The following is a 21,588-nucleotide window of genomic DNA, read 5'->3' on the forward strand; positions in this document are numbered from 1 at the left end:
AGTGGATATATACCATTTCAGAGATCAATCTTTTATATAGATTAAGCTCATTATCTTTTATGTCGAATTTGTCAAAGTTGAATGTATGATTACAATTATTTTGGTGTTCAGAGATTACATTAATTTATGATTTTCTATTTTCCTCAGCGCGTATACAAACATTTCTTTTCGTTTGGCTTACATACATAGCAGAGCAGTCATTGCATTTTAGTTTATTAACGACATTGTTCTCAAGATTTTTCCTTTTCTATCCTTACCTTTTATTGTGAGGTTATAAATTTCGCCGTTAATTTTTGGAACTGTATCGATGTTGTTACTTCTAAATCTATAACTAATCTGCTCGTGGAAACTCTTTATGTTCGTAATGTATATAGTTTTTCGTTGACCACTGTTACTACTTATTTATTGTCTTATTTGTTTGTTAGATTTTATTACAGACAATCTTTTTTTTTATGTATTTATAAACAAATTTGTCATATTTGACATAAATAATAAAGAGCCCAATCAAAGGATTGATCTCTGTAATGTTACACATCCACTTGCAAACGAACGGTATCAATAAGAGAGAAGACACAGAGCAACTTAACGAGGTATACACACATTTAATACATTAACTGAAACGAAAACAAAACAAAAGCGATTGACGTCAGAATTGTGACGTAAGTATAGAAGAATGTCAAAAAACTGCTTGATTTACAGCACATCATATAAGCCTCGCGAAATCGACAAGCGAACGAACTCGGAATTGAAGAGCTGCGAGAGCAACACCTCTATCTACTCTCCCCCCGCCGTCCGGCGTAGACAAGACATATCTCCTAATATCCATGTATATATTTAGAGTATTTATACGAGTATAAAAAACTATTGTGGTTTTTTTCTCCTTCCTTACACACAACTTGCCTCGGGAAGACCGGTAGATTCAATATCAATCTATTTCTGAATATCCACTAAGGTATTTCCTTACAAAATAATGCGCAGAGATCTGTGCATAAATCTCCGCAAAGATCTATGCACAGATCGCTGCACATTATTTTTGTATGAGTAGACTATTTTTGATTTGTAGTTTTTCATCTTCACTATAAGCATTATAAATAGTACTGTTGTGTTCATCGTCTTGTTTCTTGATGAGATGGATCTTATTTAATATCCCACACTTGATTTGTTCACTGTTTTCTTACTTTAGCTGTGGCTAAATTCGCAGGCCTTTTGGTTAAACGTACAATATGTTAGCTTAGAGATTAGAGCAAAATTCGGGTACTTTTGGCAGATTACAAATGAGCTGTTAAGAAATTTGACAGGACTCCCAGAGTTATAATTTAACACAAATTTACTCGTGTGATAGAAATCACCACAAAATATGTACACTACTGCACTTACTTTATTAGTTGGATGACATTTGAAGTATTTATTATTCAGAGCGGCATCAGGTGGCTCAATGCCTCCTGACGCCATCTTGATATATAAATGCTAGAAATTGATATTTTATTAAAATAATAATTATAAAATAATGTATTTATTAAAAGTCTAAAAAATATAAAGTAGTGAAAAATAATTAAAAAAATGTCCTGGCTGAGATTGGAACTCGAGTCTGCGATATGGTAATTCGCTATCCTTCTACCTCAGCTATTTATACTTATGAGAATGTGATTGAGTTTTTATTTAATTTGGACCTTAAAATACTTGGGATAACTTGTATTTAGTTTTTTTGAGTAATTTTCATCAGATACATGAATCATAAGTTAGTGATTTTTATACGCAACAGCAACAGAAAATGCGATTAGCTCATATGTATCATAGAATAATTTCATGCGCTTTGTTATGCAGTTTCTGTATAAATATTAGTTATTCATTATTCATATATTAATGTTTATTTTATAAAAGATAAATCTAAAGATTTTTATATAAGTTATCCCATTCCTATTGAAAAATTTCACGTAAGTTGTCAGGTGAGATCTCACGCCAAAATCTCAGCTAACAAATTTTGTTTTTTACGCTTTTTTAACCATTTTCAGTCGATTATTGACTTTTTAAAAAAATTCAAACTTGAACATTTTTTGAAAATTTGGACTTAATTTTTTTTAAGTCAAAATTTGTGATAAATTTTCAAAATTCGAATTTTTCAAAAAAGCTACTAATTGACTAAAATGGGTTGACATAAGATTTCTCAATAGGGATGTATTTCAAGATACAAATCAAATAAAAACTCCATTATACCCATAAACGCGAAAATAGCTCAGATAAGTAAATTACTACGCTGAGGACCGGGTTCTAATCTTGGTTAATACTAAAAAAAATGTTTGTATTATTTATTGCTATTAAATAGTTTTTAGATTTTTAGATTAAATAAACTCTTTCATAATTATTTTTGTAATAAAATAGTGATTTCTGGCAATTATATAATGCACAGAAAATCTACAAGTGATTTATCAAGTAATGTATTAATTGATAAATATGCTAAATTTGTTTAATCATGTGATAATTCGAACAATTAATCAGTTGTGATTCTGCAGTTGTCATCCAGGGTCTACTGCAGGTGCTTATGTGGTGTCTGCTGCTGCTGTGCTGCATACAATTCTTACTACTGCTACTCATCGAGGATCTACAGCTGTGCATCCAGGACCCTCTGCAGTTGTACGTCTGAGATCTACTGCTGCTGCTATGCATACAGCTTCTACTGCTGATTTCCGTTCAGGGTCTACTGTATGTCTGATGTTTGCTACAACTTTATTTTCATCGTCTACGGTTGCTGCTGCTGTCTCTATTACCAACAGACGCATGGTTATGTATAATGAGATAGGCATGTAGCTAAAACCCGCGTGTATATGCAAAATACACATAATTTTTTATACTAGAAAAAATCGTGTAATCGAAACCCTTGTGTACAAGCGAATGTACATAAATTATTTATTATGATAATATGTTTTGTAGGAGACAGAGATTCGAATCGAAGATGAAGTTGACTTATTAATGTCTAGTGAATTGAAAATGCTAACACACATTTTTAAACAAGAATAATAAGTTTGTCATGAACAACAAGTTGAAAATATGCATCAAGTAAGAAAGTTTTTATAAATACACCGATAACCTTTCATGATATCATTCAATTATTGTATTTTGTGTTTAGATGATCTACTGGGAATGGAAGCAATATATGGAGGGTTGTGTTTTACTTTTACAAGTTACAGCAAATATATTTACAAGTATTACGTCTGAAATTCTTTTAAGGGAAGTTTTATCATCTGCGTAAGGATATAACTTTCTTTGCAGTAAGTCATGCATTTCATTTATTAATATATGTTTGTATTACCATAGTTAAATTTTTACTAAATGTGATTCAAATTTTTCGATTAGGCAGAAATGGCAGCTGTTTGTAGAAGAGTTCATTTTTCTCATAAAGAGATGAATATTAAAATTATGGGTTTTGATGATTTGTTAATGAATATAGATAGGATTTGGTCTGAAATGTAACCATTTTATACAAATATTCCGGTAATCATTTTGAAAAATTGACTTCTCATTATATTATAAACATTATCAAGTTATCGTTACTCATAAAATTGTTTTTAGATTGTTACAGAGTTACCAAGGATCCTTAAAGGAAGCTTTGTACGAGACATTAAGTGGCATCCTTGCTTCAGATAGAGATGATCGACAAGCAGCTGAACAACGTTTGGCAGCTTTGGAAGTTACAGAAGAGTTTGGTATTCACCTTACAGATTTTGTAATAGATCCTAATGGACCACTAGCCATTCGATAACTAGCTTCTGTTTTATTAAAACAATATGTGGAAAACCACTGGAATCCAGTTGCTGAGAAGTTTCGTCTTCCTGAACTTAATAAGCCCCATATAAAAGAAAAAATTAAAGCTCTATTACCTCTTGGGTTACGTCAATCTATAAGTAAGGTAGGTATTCTTTCTAAGGTATAATCTTGAAAAAATCATCAACCCTTAATTCTTGTTCTCTTTATATTGCATCTTACAGGTAAGAACTGCTGTGGCTTATGCAATATCGAGAATCGCACATTGGGAATGGCCTGAAAATTGGCCAGGACTTTCCGACATCTTAGTGAGTTCTGGAGAAAATGAATTTGCTGTTCATGGTGCCATGCGAGTATTGACAGAATTTAATAGAGAATTGACTGATACTCATTTGCCCAATGTGGGTCCAGTGAATCTGCAAGAGATGTATCGAATTATTCAAAGCGATACTGTAAGTTCATTTGAGTTTCACTGCTGAAATCAGACCGAATCATTTACTTACAATTTACTACATTTACAAATTTGTCGTGAAAATATACTATATTTTCACCCCGGTTTTCAGGCACGAAAAGTGGTCATTTTGGCCGTGTGTGCAATAAAATATAATTCTTTACGCATAATTCATGAATGAAAAATTAATAACTGTATCTATTTTTTTTTTTATTTTCCAGAAGCATCGCGGGCAAGTTGAAATAGGCGAGGTCGTCGTTAAAATATTTCTAAATAATATAACAGTGACGTTTCTAAAAATAAAAGTTTAAACCGATTTTGACTTATAATTATTACGCTTCCGTCTCTTTAAATAGCCCTGCTTAAAAAAGTCAATATAGAAATCGATAAAAGTTTATAAAATTCACCATTCTCAAGTCGACAAGATTACAATCGACTTAAATAGTGAATCTTAATTCCATTTTTTTTATTAGAGCTTGATAAAAAGTGATCAAATGCGATAAAAATCAATACAAGTCGATACAACTCTACATGAAAAATCTTTCTACACTATATATTAAAATTTAATATTGAGCAATTTTGTAAAATAGGGATTTTCCGGAAAATTTTGGAAACATTTCATCTTTGCGCTTCAAAAAAAATTTCTTTCAATTCTTTGTACAAATTTAAGAAGAAAATGTTCTAATATGTTTTCTCGGAAAATGCTTCGTTTCTCGTTGAAAAATCGTCAAAGTTAATACGAAAGATTCGTGATTTACAAAGTTGGGCATATTATAGAGTTTATATTATTGAGTAATTCATAATACTAGATTATATTACAAAACTAATTATTTTGTATACGACATAAAGAATAGTAGATTAGCGAGATGTATCTTATTTTTTATTTACGTGATAAAACTAAATCATTTTTACATTTCTTCAAGTTTGTTCACAAAATTTTCCCCATTAAATTTATTTTTACATGTTTGTTTACGTCTACAAAAACAGAATGAGCAACACGATATTTCAGCTAACACACAACAGCAGGATTTTGTTGAACAAACCTTGCAACTACAATTGTAAACTAATTCGTCGGATGGTGGAAGTAAAATTTGAACTCGTTCAGGTAAAAGTAATTCGTTATCTTCTGTCCAACCAAATAGCTTAGGATCCAAAAATTCTATATGATTATTGAAACAATTTATTTGCGTAAAAACTATATAAAATGCTCGCAATATGTGCAATCTCATTGTTTTACTAGATGGAGGCAGATCTTCTATTAATGCATGTTTGGCATGGTAATAAGACCAAGTACGTAGCTAGTCAAAAGTTGAACATACCGTCCCTTTTTTCACTACATTCACTAAAAACTCTTCAGCCATAGTAATATTTCTTTCAATGCTTTCTTCTTTAATATCTAGTATAAAAAATAATATTTGTATCACATTATTATAAATTTAAAAAATCAAGAACACACGCCGGTAACATACATGTTATTATACAAAATTAGTTTTACCTTTACCAAAATCTTACAAATATCGTTCAGGATTTCCCTGTATTGCAGATAGTTTAGTGCCAATTTTGCTGGTATAGTCAGCACCGGTAAGGTGGTGAAGGGCTGGCAAAACAGAACATAAATATTCTTCGACACAAATCGACACAGAAAAAGCTGCATGGCAAAGTTTTAAAACTGTTCGTGAGAACTTTTTAGGAAATAAAAACAGTGAGAACTATCAGGAATTAGTTGAACAAATGTTGGAGAATTTCAAAAATTTGGGTTACTTGATGAGTTATAAAATGCATTTCTTACATTCCCATCTTGATTACTTCCCTCTTAATCTAGGAGACGTCAGTGAAGAACAGGGAGAACGATTTCATCAAGATATAAGTGTAATGGAGAATCGATACCAAGGAAGATGGAATGTCAACATGATGGCAGATTTTTGCTGGACACTGAAGAGAGACATTAAAACAAATAACAAAAAGAGAAAAAGAAACCCATTGCATAGGTCATTTGAAGTAAAAAGAGTTAGTTACAAGAGAAAAATGGAGTAAAGAAAGACATCGAGAGTTACTAAGCTAGTGGAAAGAAAGCAAAATAAGAAAAAAATATAAACGAAAGCAACTTTTCTCTGTACACAAGGAAGATATTATGTGATTAAATAAGATTTTTTACAATTTTTCGGTATCTTTTTCCATTTTTGGAAAGTTTTCATATGACATTTTAATCGGTTTAAACTGTTTCTTCTCAGTTTGACCTTGAACTGACCTTGACCCTGACGTGATGGGGCCAAACTGATTCCGGATTGGGATACTGACCTTGAACCTGACGAGATGGTGCCAAACTGATTCCGAATTTGGATTCAGCGACCAAAAAAACATAAATATATTGCATTTTCATTTTTTTAAACCTTTTCTTCTTAATTTGACCTCCAACTAACCTTGACCCTGACGTGATGGGGCCTAACTGACTTTATATTCGAATTCAGCGATCCGAAAAACATAAAGATTGATAGGTCTGATTTCTCGCGCAGACAACTTTTTTTATTTTGTGTGCCGGTGTAATTAATTTTGTTTACACAGACGTAATAATTTCCGCTATACAAAATTCGGAGATAGCGCGTTGAAAGGAACAGGCTTAGTCCTGGGTCACGCGATCTTCTCCTGGGTTTTGTGTGCCGGTATCTAAATATAGTTTTGTGTATAATTTGCTCAGAAGACTGACCTTCAACCATTAATAACTGAATTCGACGTATTTTGTAGTACCTTGTGACAATTTCGAGACCTCGTTACTTACATAAAATCATTAGTCTTCTTATTTATTTGATATGTTTCGGGTTTTTGATTCACATCGTGATTATATTCTCTCATTTTTCTTTACGTAATTTTGTGCCGGATCACACTTGGGGAATTATTAAGCAATCTATATTGGAATTATTAACATAATTCCTCTGTTGTTCAACGTCAATTACACTTTTCTTATTTCCAGTTCTTTTTTTTTGCATCTACGCTTAAGTTAATACGTGCAACGAAAAGAGTATTATAAAGACTCCTCACTCAGTCAACATAATGAAACGGTCCGCGAAGGGTTATTACGCGAACGCGAAGGATTCGATACCCGAGGTTAGTAAAGCGGGAGAGAAGCACATTCGAAGAGTGATTCACACTACGCATATCCCGCACACTTAGGTAGACCACGCAGCTATTAGACTGATGTGTGAGGTACTACCATCTCACCATGAGTCTAGAACCAGATGCGCCACCTATATGTAGGGTACTACCATCCTGCACCGGTGACACAACTGATGGGGGGATGGGAGTGGGTAATACTAAACAAGGGTTTATATGTTTTAAATGTCTTTCATTTATTCATTTAATCATTCAATATTCTATGATATGCGATGCTGGATCTCAGTCTACAAGGAGAGGGAGTGGACTGCACACATACTTTTCGAGAGCCTGGGGCTCATGGACTACTAGGTATGGTGGAGACCGGAGCAAGCAGCGAGTACTACCATTCGCACGTTGCTCAGTTGAGAGCCAGATCATGAATGCCCGCTGCTGACTCCGGGGCTCCTTATATACCCGGGATGCTCCCTCTCTCCTGTGTTATCTGCGCGCACGCCCTCTACCAGCGCTTAGGTAGACTATTTACATGTGGCTACTAGCGCCACTCGGTCGGTAACTTGCCTACGCCAGGCAAGTTATCTGTTGCTGTTCTCTTATCCCCCGGGCTGGGCCTGACGTCTCAATAATAAATTTGAATTCTCGCACATATATACTTATCTACATTTTGTTACAATTTAACCAATAAATTACAGGAGACCAATAAAGAAAATAAAGGCAAACCGCCCTCTTGATAACAAAATAAATAACTGAGTTTTATTTTACCTAATCATTTCGATTTCCTCAACCTTCACTGCACCATGTGTCTGCTTATAATAAAGTCAAATAACGAATCTACGATATCGCTTACTTTCTCGCTGCTTTAAATTCTAGTATTGTATAACCTCACCTATTAACTAAATACATTATTTAAATTGATTTTTACTTCGAATAGTTCTCAGAATTTCTATTAAAATATAGGTGCAATACACCATTGATACTTGGTTATAAATTCATCAAATATTGTTAAAATTTTGCTTTAAGTGAATTCTATACAGCGAGCAGAAATAAGAATCTTTCACTATATGTATGTATAGTTATAATTAAAATCGATAGAACTTCAAGAAGATCATAGTCTAACTATAAGATTGACTTACATTGTTTTTTTATCGTATTTTATCGCACTTCATCAAATTCTAATGCAAAAAAGCGGAATTAATATTCATTATTTAAGGCTATGAGTAACCTATCTAACCTTTTCTAACAGGGGAGAATACTTATCAGGTAAGCACACTTACAGGTGCATGCAAACAGACACACCCTACAATAATCTCCCACATGCTGTCAACCACTTTTTGAAAGCAATTAGAAGGAAGGTCGCCGCAAGAAGGGTCTCAAAAGTGAGGCGGACAGATTCATTGGAAACAGAATGCCCAAACATTTGTTCTCTGGCAAACGAACTTGCATAACTGATAGGCGTTTATTGTCGAATAACATTAAACTATACTGTACAGAAAAACTAATTTTTTTAAATTTAATATCATAATTGCGAATTATATCAACATTTAGAAAGAAAAAAGAAATCAATTTCACAGTGTATAAAGTTTCTATACAAAAATTCTATTTTTATTTAAATAAATAAAATACATGTTCTTATTGAAATAAATCTAGCAATAATAAGTTTACTAGCAACGGTCGCCTCGCTCGCTGACGCTTGCTCGGTTGCAATTCGCTGGTGATAATACATCGATCATACATTTTAAATATGTACATTTTATGAAATCATTCTGTAGGATTTGCATTTTTAATTGAAGATAATTTGACACTTTTAAAATATTGTAACATTTTTATTATGAAACTTATTAAGAGGACAAATAGATTTTTAATTCTTAAGTAGGTACCAATCTGTATTTTCAAACTATAATATTTTCTGTATTATAACAATATAAAACTAATTTTATAACTATTGAAGCGACTTTACGTTGGTGTGGTTTTCAACCTCATTTTATCTTTATTAAGCAAAAATATAAAAATTTACAATTATTTGTAGGCATACCAAATTTCTGACCATAAATCATGTGGTTACTAATACATAATTACGGTGTGTTAATAATTACAGTGTGTCGCAATATAATGCCCGATAACGGTGTATCCGCTGTGAGCGTGTGCTTTGAGGTGATAAAGTCAATGTGATCGTCAGCGCCAACAGCGAAATGAAAACTTATTCTTATTTCCACATTTTTAAAGTGTTTTGTTCTCAAAAAAAAATTAAGAAAAAAACAGAAAGAACAATAAATACAAAGAATGAATAGTAGTGAATTGAAAAAAGAACTTTTTATAATTTTTTATAATTTACTAATGTAGTTTTTCACCTAAAATATTTTAGTATCAGAGCAAATTTAACTTTCGGGAAGCCGGGCCGGTTATACTTATTTAAATATTTTCTCTTATTTATCAATAAATTCTGCGGATGCGCGACAATATGTATAAATAGAGTGAAAAATCGGGGTAGAGCTCAGTCTGCTCTGGCCTTTGAAAGCGGTAAAGTCAGTAAATCATAAAACTTTAGTACATCAAACTTTTTAGTTTTTTATAATCTAGTTTTTCACTCGAAATATAGTATCAGAGCAGATTTGTAAATGATTTTTACTATAATTTTTCTGTATTATAATAAAATAAAACCAATTTAATAACTATTGAAACGACGACGATTCGTTGGTGTGGTTTCTAAAATTATAGTTAAACATTCGATGTACCTGCAGAAAACAAAACACTTTATAAAAGGTTTAAATAGAATATTTATTTTTAAACTTCTCTGATCCTAAATATTTAAATATTAGTAACGCTTGTGCTAATGTCGGCAATATAAGGTTTCAGTGGAGGTGTGCAGTTCGCTTACGTGATCCGTAAGACGGTTCCCAAAATTGTTACCTTCTGCTGATGTTGGCACTAAATTTGTTATATGTTGTACAATCGCCTAAAAAACTTGTCGTTCTCATATAATAAAAAAGTAAACATTTAGGACCGGAGAACCGGAGAACCGGAGAATCGGAGAAATTTAGGTGGATGCACGTTAATTTAATATAAATTTATTTATAAAGGTTTACTAGAACCTCTTGTCGTGAAAGGAAGCGCCACTGCGTTCGTTCCCTTCTTTCGATTTTTCAAATGTGCTTCTACGATTGTCAAAAAAGCTTGCGAGATTTTTTATATATTTAAGTACTTAAGCTTCAATCGGGATCCTTAACTCTTGTGGTTCTTAAATCACGTTGTTGCCATGTTGGGGGACTTTGATTCTACCATTATACGAGTCATCTATGCATAGAATTACAAATAATGAATAATCAATATAATTAAATCTTTCTTATATTCATACGTATATGGTAAAGTAATAATATAGTTTGTATAAATACCTGAACTTTGGCTATGAATGCAGGACTTTTGAATGTAACAGAAACAGTCTTGACAGCAACAGTGATTCCATCAATTATTTTATGTATATATGAGTATTTTATAGGGCCTGCGTATGAAGACAAACCTTGTGGGGAAGACATATCTCTTAGATCCTCACATGTTTCTACCTCATTCAAACTCTGTAAGATATCAATAATTAATGCAAATTAATTATTGATTATTATTTAATGCAAAAATTTTCTGATAAATTTGACTAGATCCTCACCAAAAATATAGGAACATTTGTCAACTTGGTCCATTGAATACGGAAAGTAACTTTGTTGCACCATGCACTTGTCAATCGTAGCCATGATGGCAATTCCAATAAGTCAGTTAACACAATTTCATCAAGCTCTGAGTTTGTTAGCTCGCCCTCTCCTTTAAATGTGCTCAAATTGATTTTATCTGCAGATAAATTTTGGGTGCATAAGGTACTGAGCTGTCGTAGCAGGATGGGTTGAAATAATATAGTCGTATATTTATGCTATAATATATTTGTGGCATGAAGCCTTTAATCGTTTTATTTAATTCTTACACAAGTAGAAAATTGGCGGAGTGAGATAACGTAATTCATGATATTAGTAAATACATTACATTCAATGAAATAGCTATAAGAATAATTGTAGGAGTCAAATTTTATTTATCTCTTTAAGTAAATGAAAAAGTATCACGACAAAATTTATGAGTTACATAAGAAACGGTACAAAAAAAGAGTAAAGTTTAATTTGAATGATATAGTTGAGTGGATAAATCTAAGCAAATAAATTTTGAATGTGCAGAATATAGTTCGTGTTGAATTAGCGAGTGACTTACAAAGTTAAATGACGAGTGAACTAGATACGCGAGAAATATGTTAATAATATATCGTAACGCAGGAATTTATGTGTACTAAATGCTCGTTTGTTTGGCCTTGCCTACGACACAGGCGTGCGTCTGGCTTTCGAACAGGTCCTCTAGGTCAAACATAACATCGATTAATGCTTAATTGTTACGAGAATATTTGCATGAGAACCGGCGTGAAAAATGTTTCAATTGAAAGAAGGACGTGATGGAGATGCGCAATAACACAAAATGTAATATAATGAATGAGCGCGTGTTTTTTTTTTACGGATATGTTATACACTGAGTTATATGCGGGTTTAGTATAAGAAATATTTGAGGAATGCGTCCATGAGAAAACCGACTGGGGGTCGGCGTAGCCGGCCCAGTCGAAAAGCGCTCGGCCGTACTTTTACAACTCGTCGAAGGCAGAGTTAATGTATTATGATTATGTGCTGAGTTTTCACCAGTGTTAGGTGAAAACTCCCTGGATCAGTTCACAAGGAATATCCCTGGGTGCACAGTGTTAGTAATAAAATTTAATATAAAATATTATACGCGGAATAAAAGAAGAACCAGGCTTCTCGGCGTTGTTGCCAGTGTGCGCGTGTTGGGCCTGCTTCGAGATCACTCACAACATGTGGCTTCGTAGTTGGCTATTGCTGAGAGTGATGCGTCTGGTTTGGAGAGTTGAGTCGTTCTGCCCGCGCAGGAGAACTCGGGCTGCGAGGAAGCCGTAGAGACGCGAGCGTAGAAGAAGACAGCATGATGCGCGTGAAACGAATTTACATAAACGGGCGAGCTAAGCGCGTCGATGCCCGAACACACACGCACTACTCAATAGAGAGCGAGCGCTCAGTACCGTAACCCGCGAGTAGGCGCCTGCAGTAGTAGTCCAGGTACGTCGGCTTCTGCTCGGGCTCCCCACTCTGCCAGCACGTGTCTACTTGACCGTTGCAATACTTAAACTTTTTTAACCTGCCTACCTAGCTAATAGAAAATAAAACTTTTTCTAAGCATTGTCCAGATAAAATAAAATATTTTATTTATTTTTATGATAATAGTCTTGAATTTTTTTAGAATACGATCCTTTTTACCTTGACCTTCCGTAACCGGAATTTATTCTTTGTTATTCAGCTATTTCTATAATTATATTATTAAAGAAAAAAGAAATTCATACAATAATCATTTTTACAAATCATGTTTATTGTAGATGTCCAGATTGCGGAATATTAAAAGAAGAATATACAGATGAAGAACTGGGCTTATGTATTATTATATTGAGTACATTTATACATCGTGAACCAACTTTAGCAGCTCCGCTTCTACCTGGTATACTTAATACAGTTAGCAAGTAAGTAAAACTATAACTATTGTAAAATCAACGCAAATTCTTAAAACAATATTTAATACAGTATATTGTGAAAGTCAAGTTATATATAGGCTACTTAGTGTCAAACCGCAAAAAAATCTTTTAAATCTCGTCCAAAATTTGTTCTCTGGTCCAGTATATCTCAAAATTAACAGAAGTAAATTTTTCAGACTTTCAAGTTATGACTTTATCAGACATTAAATTTTTCTCAAAAATCATAGGCCTTTTCTCAGTTTTCAATTTTAGATGATTTGTATGTGAGTCCTAACAGATACCTATTTTGAACATCAACTAAAGTTAAGTTATTCTACAATATTTGTAGAAAGCGTAATATTCTCCTACGTTGACTTAATCCCTTGGTATATATTCAAAAAATAGATTGATGTTGACTTTATCAATAAGGTTGTTGAGAGAGCAACACCTCTATCTCCTCCGTCCACCCGTCGTCCGGCAGGGACGAGACATATCCCGTAATATCCACGTATATACCGGCGATCGACTACACTTACTGTAAGTTTTTTCCTGACAATTCGCTATTCTTAAATATTAACGTTGTTAGGTGACCGAGCAACGTCACTGCTTCAACTAGGAGGGACGCCTCCCGTCCCACTAGGATTTTCCCCGTCGGTCGCAGGCGGACACGCGGAGACCAAGCAATCGACGCGCGCGCGGACACCGTAAGTTTATGTCAACAGTTACTGCGCGATTAACAGTATATCGAATTGGCTGCCGACGCTTACCCGAGGCTCGCTGCCACCAAGTCGTCGGCTCGTCTTCAGTGCGAGCCACGAGTGTGAAACCGTCCTCTCGGGCCACGCGTTACATTGTATCAACATCGTAAAGGAATATATTACTTTGCAATAGAACACAAACGCATGCTTCTTTATTCCGCAACCTTATCGCGTCCCTCCGACGAACCCGGTAGAGTGAAGCCGGTTACATCGCGGCGCGGCTATAGAGAGCGCATCTAGCCGGACAACTTTGCACGCGAAGAAAGCGCGGCGTACATTGAGACGACCTGGCTGCATCGTACAGAGTCGGCATTGTACTGACGGCGTTTTAAGCAATTTTTGCATTTTTTGCCTATTTTCAATGATTCATAAGGGGTGCATTTTTAACTAAAACTACCCAAATACTTTTTTTCGTGAAATTTTCTGAATTTTTTGATAAAAATACTTTTAAAGGCCTATATATATATATATATATATATATATATATATATATATATATATATATATATATATATATATATATATATATATATATATATATATATATATATTCGGGGTGGGCCATTTTAATCAAACCAGTCTAATAACTCCTAAATTAAGCGATGAACAGAAAAATTGTTCAGATGAAAGTTGTCCAGGATCAAGGGGGACATCTTTTTGTGTAATTAGTTTTGACCTTGAACTCAAATTTCAAGGTCATTTGAAGGTCAAATTTTTTTTAAATAGGAACCCCTATTTTTGATAGCAGATTCGGAAAGAACAGGAAATTTTACGTCCGAAACGGTATTTCAAAATTTTTTCATGACCTTCACAAGGTCATTTCAAGGTCAAATGTTAAGAAATACTGTAATTGCTATCTAATCGCATTTTCTGATAGAATAATCGTAGTTAATGTACTTTTATGATGAATATTCAAACCCACTGTGACAATGACCATGCAATTATTTACCTTGAAAACAAAATAATTCCCTAATTTCAGCGCTACCCAGGAACAACGACGTGGACGTATTAGGATTATGTTCCCTTTGGGGTGCTTGTTTATCGTGAGTCCCCTTGCCTCTCACTGGGGTGCTTGTTTACTGTGAGTCCCCTTGCCTCTCACTAGGATGCTTGTTTAACATTCGTTAACAAATTTTTAGTGGTCAAAAGTAAATTTTGCAGTAAACATGATAATTTTAAATATCTGAGTTCTTAATGGGAGTGGGAAATGGAACGTTAAAAATCAATGTTGTCAATTCATTCACGGTCGAAGCAGAGCCAAGTAAAAGTTTAACGTTTCAAAAGCGTAAAATATGGTTAAACAATAAAGGTAGGATGTTAAAAAATACATTATTTAAGATAAAATATTAAACAGCATTTTGCCTTTGTAATATTAAAAAAAATTTTTAATAATTGTATTTGCCAAAGTGCATCATTTCCAGTTTAGATGTTTTTTTTTAAGTTGAATTTCTTTAATCTAATATGAATTGTAACGATTGTTCTCATGCTGTCTTCAATTTAAATCATAATGTCTTAACTTAAGAAAATAAGAAGTTACAAATTTGATTTAAAAATTATACAGTTTAAAAATTCCTCCTTTTTTGTTGTCACTTTCTTATTTTGGTTTAGTTTCAATTTCAATAAAGAGTGAATGTAAATAAAATAGTTTTTCTTATTATAAACAAAATTTTCAACATGGACGATTATCAATCCAATGAAATTGTTGATATGATAATGATCTTAGGCGAAACCCAAAACAATGCCAGAGCCGCGGTGCGACTCTACGCTGAACGCTTTCCACTAAGAAGGCGTCCTACTCACGACACATTACTCAGATTACTTCGAAGAGCTCGTGATGGACATCTTCGTCGTCAACGCAGACACCACGAATACAACGAAAATGATCCTAATGTTATAGCCGCCTTAGCAGCTGTTCATCTCAATCCACAAATTAGTAGTCGACAAATTGAAAGAGAAATCGGTATACCACGAAGAACAGCATTGAGAATTCTCAATAATCTCCACTAACACGATTACCACATAAGATTAGTTCATGAGCTGAGGTCACGCCATTTTCTAATGCGTATTAACTTTTGCCAGTGGGCTTTAGGAGTTTTAAAAAATGATCCAGATTTTTTCAGATTTGTTATGTTTTCTGACGAGGCTATATTTCGCAGTGATGGTCAATTAAATAGGCACAATAGTCACTACTGGTCACCTGTAAATCCCCACTGGTACAGGGCTATTGACCATCAAAACCGATGGAGTTTAATGGTGTGGTGTGGGATCATTGATGGTTACCTGATTGCGCCATATTTTTTAAGGTCAAAATGTTAACCAGAATAGCTATTTAGCATTGCTCAGAGATCGACTGCCAGAGCTTTTAGAGGATGTTGACTTGGAAACGAGAAGAAGAATGTGGTTTCAATAGGATGGCGCAGGTCCCCACTTTGCGCGAACAGTGCATACATTTTTGAATGAAAATTATAATGGAAGATGGATTGGTCGCGGAGGTCCAATTAACTGGCCATCAAACTCACCAGACATGACATCCCCTGATCTTTACTTGTGGGGCTATCTAAAAAAAAATTGTTTTGCACAGCAGCCAACGACTAGAAATGACATGATGGACCGCATTCGCAGAGCTTGTGCAGCGATCCCAAGAGAAGTTTTGCTCAGGACGGTACAGCATTTTCAAAGGAGGTTAAATTTGTGTCTTCAAGCAAATGGAAGAAAATTTGAGCATTTATTGTAAAATAGTAAAGTGAGAGGCAAGGGGACTCGCAGTAAACAAGCACCCCAGTGAGAGGCAAGGGGACTCACGATAAACAAGCACCCCAAAGGGAACATAATCCTAATACGTCCACGTCGTTGTTCCTGGATAGCGCTGAAATTAGGGAATTATTTTGTTTTCAAGGTAAATAATTTCATGGTCATTGTCACAGTGGGTTTGAATATTCATCATAAAAGTACATTAACTACGATTATTCTATCAGAAAATGCGATTAAATAGCAATTACAGTATTTCTTAACATTTGACCTTGAAATGACCTTGTGAAGGTCATGAAAAAATTTTGAAATACCGTTTCGGACGTAAAATTTCCTGTTCTTTCCGAATCTGCTATCAAAAATAAGGGTTCCTATTTAAAAAAAAATTTGACCTTCAAATGACCTTGAAATTTGAGTTCAAGGTCAAAACTAATTGCACAAAAAGATGTCCCCCTTGATCCTGGACAACTTTCATCTGAACAATTTTTCTGTTCATCGCTTAATTTAGGAGTTATTAGACTGGTTTGATTAAAATGGCCCACCCTGTATGTTAAGGCTACCTTATTTGCATTTTAAACTTTAAAATATAAAAATCTGAATGTTTGATCAGGACTTCGACAACCTCAATACAGTAAAAAGATACTTTTTTATGGTAAAAAAGTAGCTGTACAGTTTCAGAATGGGCCTGACCTTCTACTAGATGTTATGTAAAGAACAAATATGATATAATAACTAATAAGTGGTTTGACATGCAAATTTGACACTTATTACCTAGTAAATTTCATGTCTACCGATACAAACACATGTTACTTATTAAGGTCGTTAAGGTAAAAGTATTTTTATTGAAAAATTCAGAAAATTTCACAAAAAAAAGTATTTAGACAGTTTTAGTTAAAAATGCATCCCTTATAAGCTACAAATAATTGAAAATAAGCAAAAATAGGGGTATTTGGTATTTTAAATGCCAAAAAAAAATAAAAGCCATATTGACATTTTCTTTCGTTAGAATGATGTACTTATCTCAAACCTATGGCGCCCTGCTCATTATATTGATGAAATTTCAAATTAAAAAAAGTTAATAAGACCGACTTTTCGCGACCTTAGGCATAGATATTGATTGCTACCAAATTAACTGCAGTTTTACAACGTGCTTTCTACGACTCCAAGCATTATACATAAAATATCGATTGCAACTAGATTTTCATTACTATCCTAATATTATGGTGAATTCAAGCAAGCATAAGTTTTTGTTTTCCAAATAATTATACAGTTATTACACTATAAATAGCGACCTACTTTTCACGACCTTTGGTACGATTTTTCAAATCAGATCAACATCCAATTGATCTCATAAATTAAGAATATTAAAACGCTATACAAAAAAGATAAATGAATAGTGCAGAAGTTTCTTATGTGCAATTATCGACTGTAGCGTGCTTCGACCTGCTTTCTACGACCCTAAGCATTATACATAAAATATCGATTGCAACTAAATTTTCGATACTATCCTGATATTATGGTGAATTCAAGCAAGCATAAGTTCTTATTTTTTGAATGATTAAACATTTATTACATTATTAATCGCGACATACTTTTCACGACCTTTGGTATGCTTCTAAAGCGCATACAGATAAAGTGCCTTTTGATAACTAAAAGATTATATTCTTGAATAGAACATCTAGACAAAGTAGTCACAAGTACATAAATATCAATTTAACCCCTGCACAGTTTATCGACTGGTTTTTTCAGGACCTTGAGCGTTACCCAAAACATATAAATTGCAACTACATTCCCATGAACATACTTGGTTGCAATAAATTTGATGTTCGTTAGATCTTGTGTTGCCGATTTTACGATTCTAAACAGCAATACTCCCTTACAAACTACCCTAACAAAGTCACAGCTTAAATAACTCCTGCTAAATAACTCTAAACCGATGGCGAGGTCGTGGGAGTTTGCTTGAAATTATTAAGCATCACGGAATGCTTAAGGTCGTGGAAAATGGGTTCCAGTACTTGGAAGATTGGTTGCAATTAATACGTTTCACAAAATGCTTAAAGTCGTGGAAAAAAGGTCAGAATACTTGGCAACGATAAATTATAGTATAATCTTACCACATTATTTTAGATTACCAGAAAGCATGCTTAAGTATATATGATTACCGGAAAGTGTAGTTAAATGCAGGGGTTTTCCGGTAATTACCGGAAAGTCGACTAATCACCGGAAAGCATATGTATTTGCCTGAATACATACCGAAAAACCGGCTTGAAGTTATATATATATATATATATTAGTTGACACACACTTTAGTTGACTTTCCGATAACCAATTTTTGGCAAATACATCCACTTTCCGGTAATTACCGGAAAACGTTTTAAACTATCCGGTAACCCAGAAACAAGTCATGTATCGCTCTTTTATGATACTATGAACGGTTAAATGATCTTGCATAGTAGAATCTTGATAGACTGGATAAAGACGACAGTCTGAGCTTTTGATAAACTGATGTTTAGTGATCGGATTAAAACAGAAGTATGATAAGTGCCAGACAAAACTCGTGACAGAAGATGAGTTAATTTCGATATTTTGGAGTAATTTGTATTTAATTTTATAAACCGGATGAAAATGACATTATTATAGTCCACAAATTTTATCCTTACGGTTCTAAATAAAAAAGCTAAAGAAGAAATGTGGAGAGTAAACATAGCTTCATAAAATATATGTCATGATAAGTACATGGATCATTGCATTTATTCATAGACCGGATAAAGACAACAGCCTTAGCTTTTAATAAAAAAATGTTTAGTCATCGGACTATGAAGAAATTATGATAAAAGTCAGACTTAACTCTTCACTGATGATGAGTTATTTTTAATATTTTGAAGTAATTTTTGTTGAATTTTATAGACCGGATAAGAACGACATTATTATAGTCTTCAAATAGTGTCCTTACATTTCAGAATAGAAAAGCTAAATAAAAAACGTGATTAGTAATCATGCTCTTATATAAATTATGTCATAAATCGTAGATGAATAATTGCATTCTTTTCCTAGACCCGATTAAACCGACAGTCGGAGCTTTAAATAAACAAATGTTTAGTCAGCGTACTTTAACGAAATTATGATAAGTACCCGACGTAACTCATCACTAATGATGAGTTATTTACGATATTGTGGAGTAATTTTAGTTGAATTTAATAGACCGGATAAGAACGACACTATTCTAGTATTCAAATATAGTCCTTACACATCAGAATAAAAAATCTAATAACGACATGTAAAGAGAAATCATGGCATCAGATAAATCATGTCGAGATAAGTAAATAGATTATTGCATTCTTTTCTTAGACCGGATAAAAACGACAGTCCTTGCTTTAAATACCCAAATGTTAAGTCAGCGGACTTTAACGAAATTATGCTAAGTGCCAGACGTATATCTACACTAATGATGAGCTATTTTCGATATTTTTGAGCAATTTTTGTTAAATTTCATAGTCCGGATAAGAACGACATTATTCTAGTCTGCTAATTTTTTCCTTACATATCAAAATAAAAAAGATAAAGAAGAAATGTGAAGAGCAATCCCAAATATTATTATTATTCTAAGGATAAGAACGACATTATTTCAATCCACAAATTTTGTTGTTACAGATCGGAATAAAAAAGTTAAAAACGAATATAGCTGAATAAATACTAATCTTCATTAATAAACTTGCTTTTTATTACCGATAATCTGATTACTGTCGTTATAGTCTGGAAGTGTAGTTTCGTAGGACAAGAGAAAATTAAGAATGAATGTTTATTAGATAGTTGGAGCGCAGGTTGAAGTGACAGTGCTGTCGTCGTTATCCGGTTCCTTTAAGATTCTAATGTAAACATATTAAACCTGCCTTATTATTCAGCCCGCTATTACCCTTTGTCACTCTTTTGCTAATTTATTATAAACCTAAACACTTATCAACCGTTCTTTCATCGCGTTGGTGATTTTGTCGTTATAGTCCGCTTAAGTGATGCTTGTGACGTTAAAAAAAATATTTTCTGGTACTTATCAGACCTAAGTATATTCATGGTTTCTCAGCTAAATAAATACTAATCTTCATTAATAAACCTGCTTCTTATTACCGAGAATCTGATTACTGTCGTTAAAGTCCGGAAGTGTAGTTCCGTAAGACAAGAAGAAATTAAGAATGACTGTTTATTAGATCGTTGGAGCGCAGTTTGATGTGACAGTGCTGTCGTTGTTATCCGGTTGCTTTGAGTTTCTAATTTAATCATTTTAAACCTGTCTTTTTTTCCGGTCAGCTATTACTCTATGTCATTCTTTTGTCAATTTATTGATGACTCAAACTAATTCACCGCCCTTTTATTACGTTGGTTATGTTATCGTTTTAGTCCGGTTAATTGATGCTTGTGATGTTCAATCTAATGCATTATTTACATCAAATGCTGAGTATGTCGTCTTTATCAGGGCTATTATGAATGTCGTCTTAATACGCTTTTAAAGAATGCCGTCTATATTTGGTCTATCAGAATGTCGTCTTTATCCGGTCTATGAAGAAAGAGCAATATTCCATCTTATTATCGGAATTACTTTATGATAAAGTTAATTAAAATTAATTTTATCATGTAGGAAGATAATTGATTTTTCGGGGTTACCGGAAAGTGAGTTTAAGTATGTAGGTTTTCCGGTAATTACCGGAAAGTCGACGTATATACCGGTGTAGTTACCGGAAAGTCAACCAAAGTGTATATATACATTCATGTACAAGGAGTTCAGGACTTATGCTGACAAATTCGGAAACAAAAGAGGAATTATGCTGACTTTCGTGGAATTATGCAGATGTCAGCATAATTTTGTGATGATTGCTCTAGCAAAAAGGGACTTATGCGGACAAAAAATCTCTTTTCTATAGATGTATCTGTACTAAAGTCTGTTTAAATATCTCCTATCATGATTATCCTCAGCATCATCTGATCTGAATTATATCTGAACATTTTCATTTAGCATTTATGTACATCTAAACTTGTACTATTAATGTATACAAAAAAATTATATTTTCATGATACGTGCATGAAAAAGATCACTTTTCATACATGTAAAATTAATGGAAAATCGAGTTTTTCTTAGCAGCGGAATAAAAAAGTCTTTTCCTCCCAAGGGAGTAGTTCTT

The 21,588-nt window shown here is 33.6% G+C and overlaps 1 protein-coding gene and 1 long non-coding RNA gene across 17 annotated transcripts in view; both read left to right on the plus strand.

Annotated features, from left to right (window-relative positions):
• LOC100680429 (protein unc-79 homolog) overlaps window positions 1–21,588 on the plus strand; it is a 2,400,004-nt gene that overhangs the window by 1,835,466 nt on the left and 542,950 nt on the right. For all 16 annotated transcript variants that reach the window (XR_004345182.1, XR_004345183.1, XR_004345184.1 and 13 more), the window contains one exon: window positions 12,780–12,920. Coding sequence is in view for 13 of the 16 variants with exons in the window: in XM_031923950.1 (XP_031779810.1) it covers window positions 12,780–12,920 (141 nt within the window). In the remaining 3 variants the exon portion in view is untranslated. The remainder of the gene's footprint in view (window positions 1–12,779; window positions 12,921–21,588) is intronic.
• Window positions 621–4,561, plus strand: LOC107981518. Its single transcript, XR_001729453.2, has 7 exons — window positions 621–952; window positions 2,511–3,054; window positions 3,125–3,266; window positions 3,352–3,489; window positions 3,568–3,904; window positions 3,984–4,211; window positions 4,432–4,561. It is a non-coding gene; the product is annotated as an uncharacterized LOC107981518 (long non-coding RNA).

The sequence above is a fragment of the Nasonia vitripennis genome, assembly GCF_009193385.2.
Source record: "Nasonia vitripennis strain AsymCx chromosome 2 unlocalized genomic scaffold, Nvit_psr_1.1 chr2_random0002, whole genome shotgun sequence".
NCBI classification, from domain to species: Eukaryota; Metazoa; Arthropoda; class Insecta; order Hymenoptera; family Pteromalidae; genus Nasonia; species Nasonia vitripennis.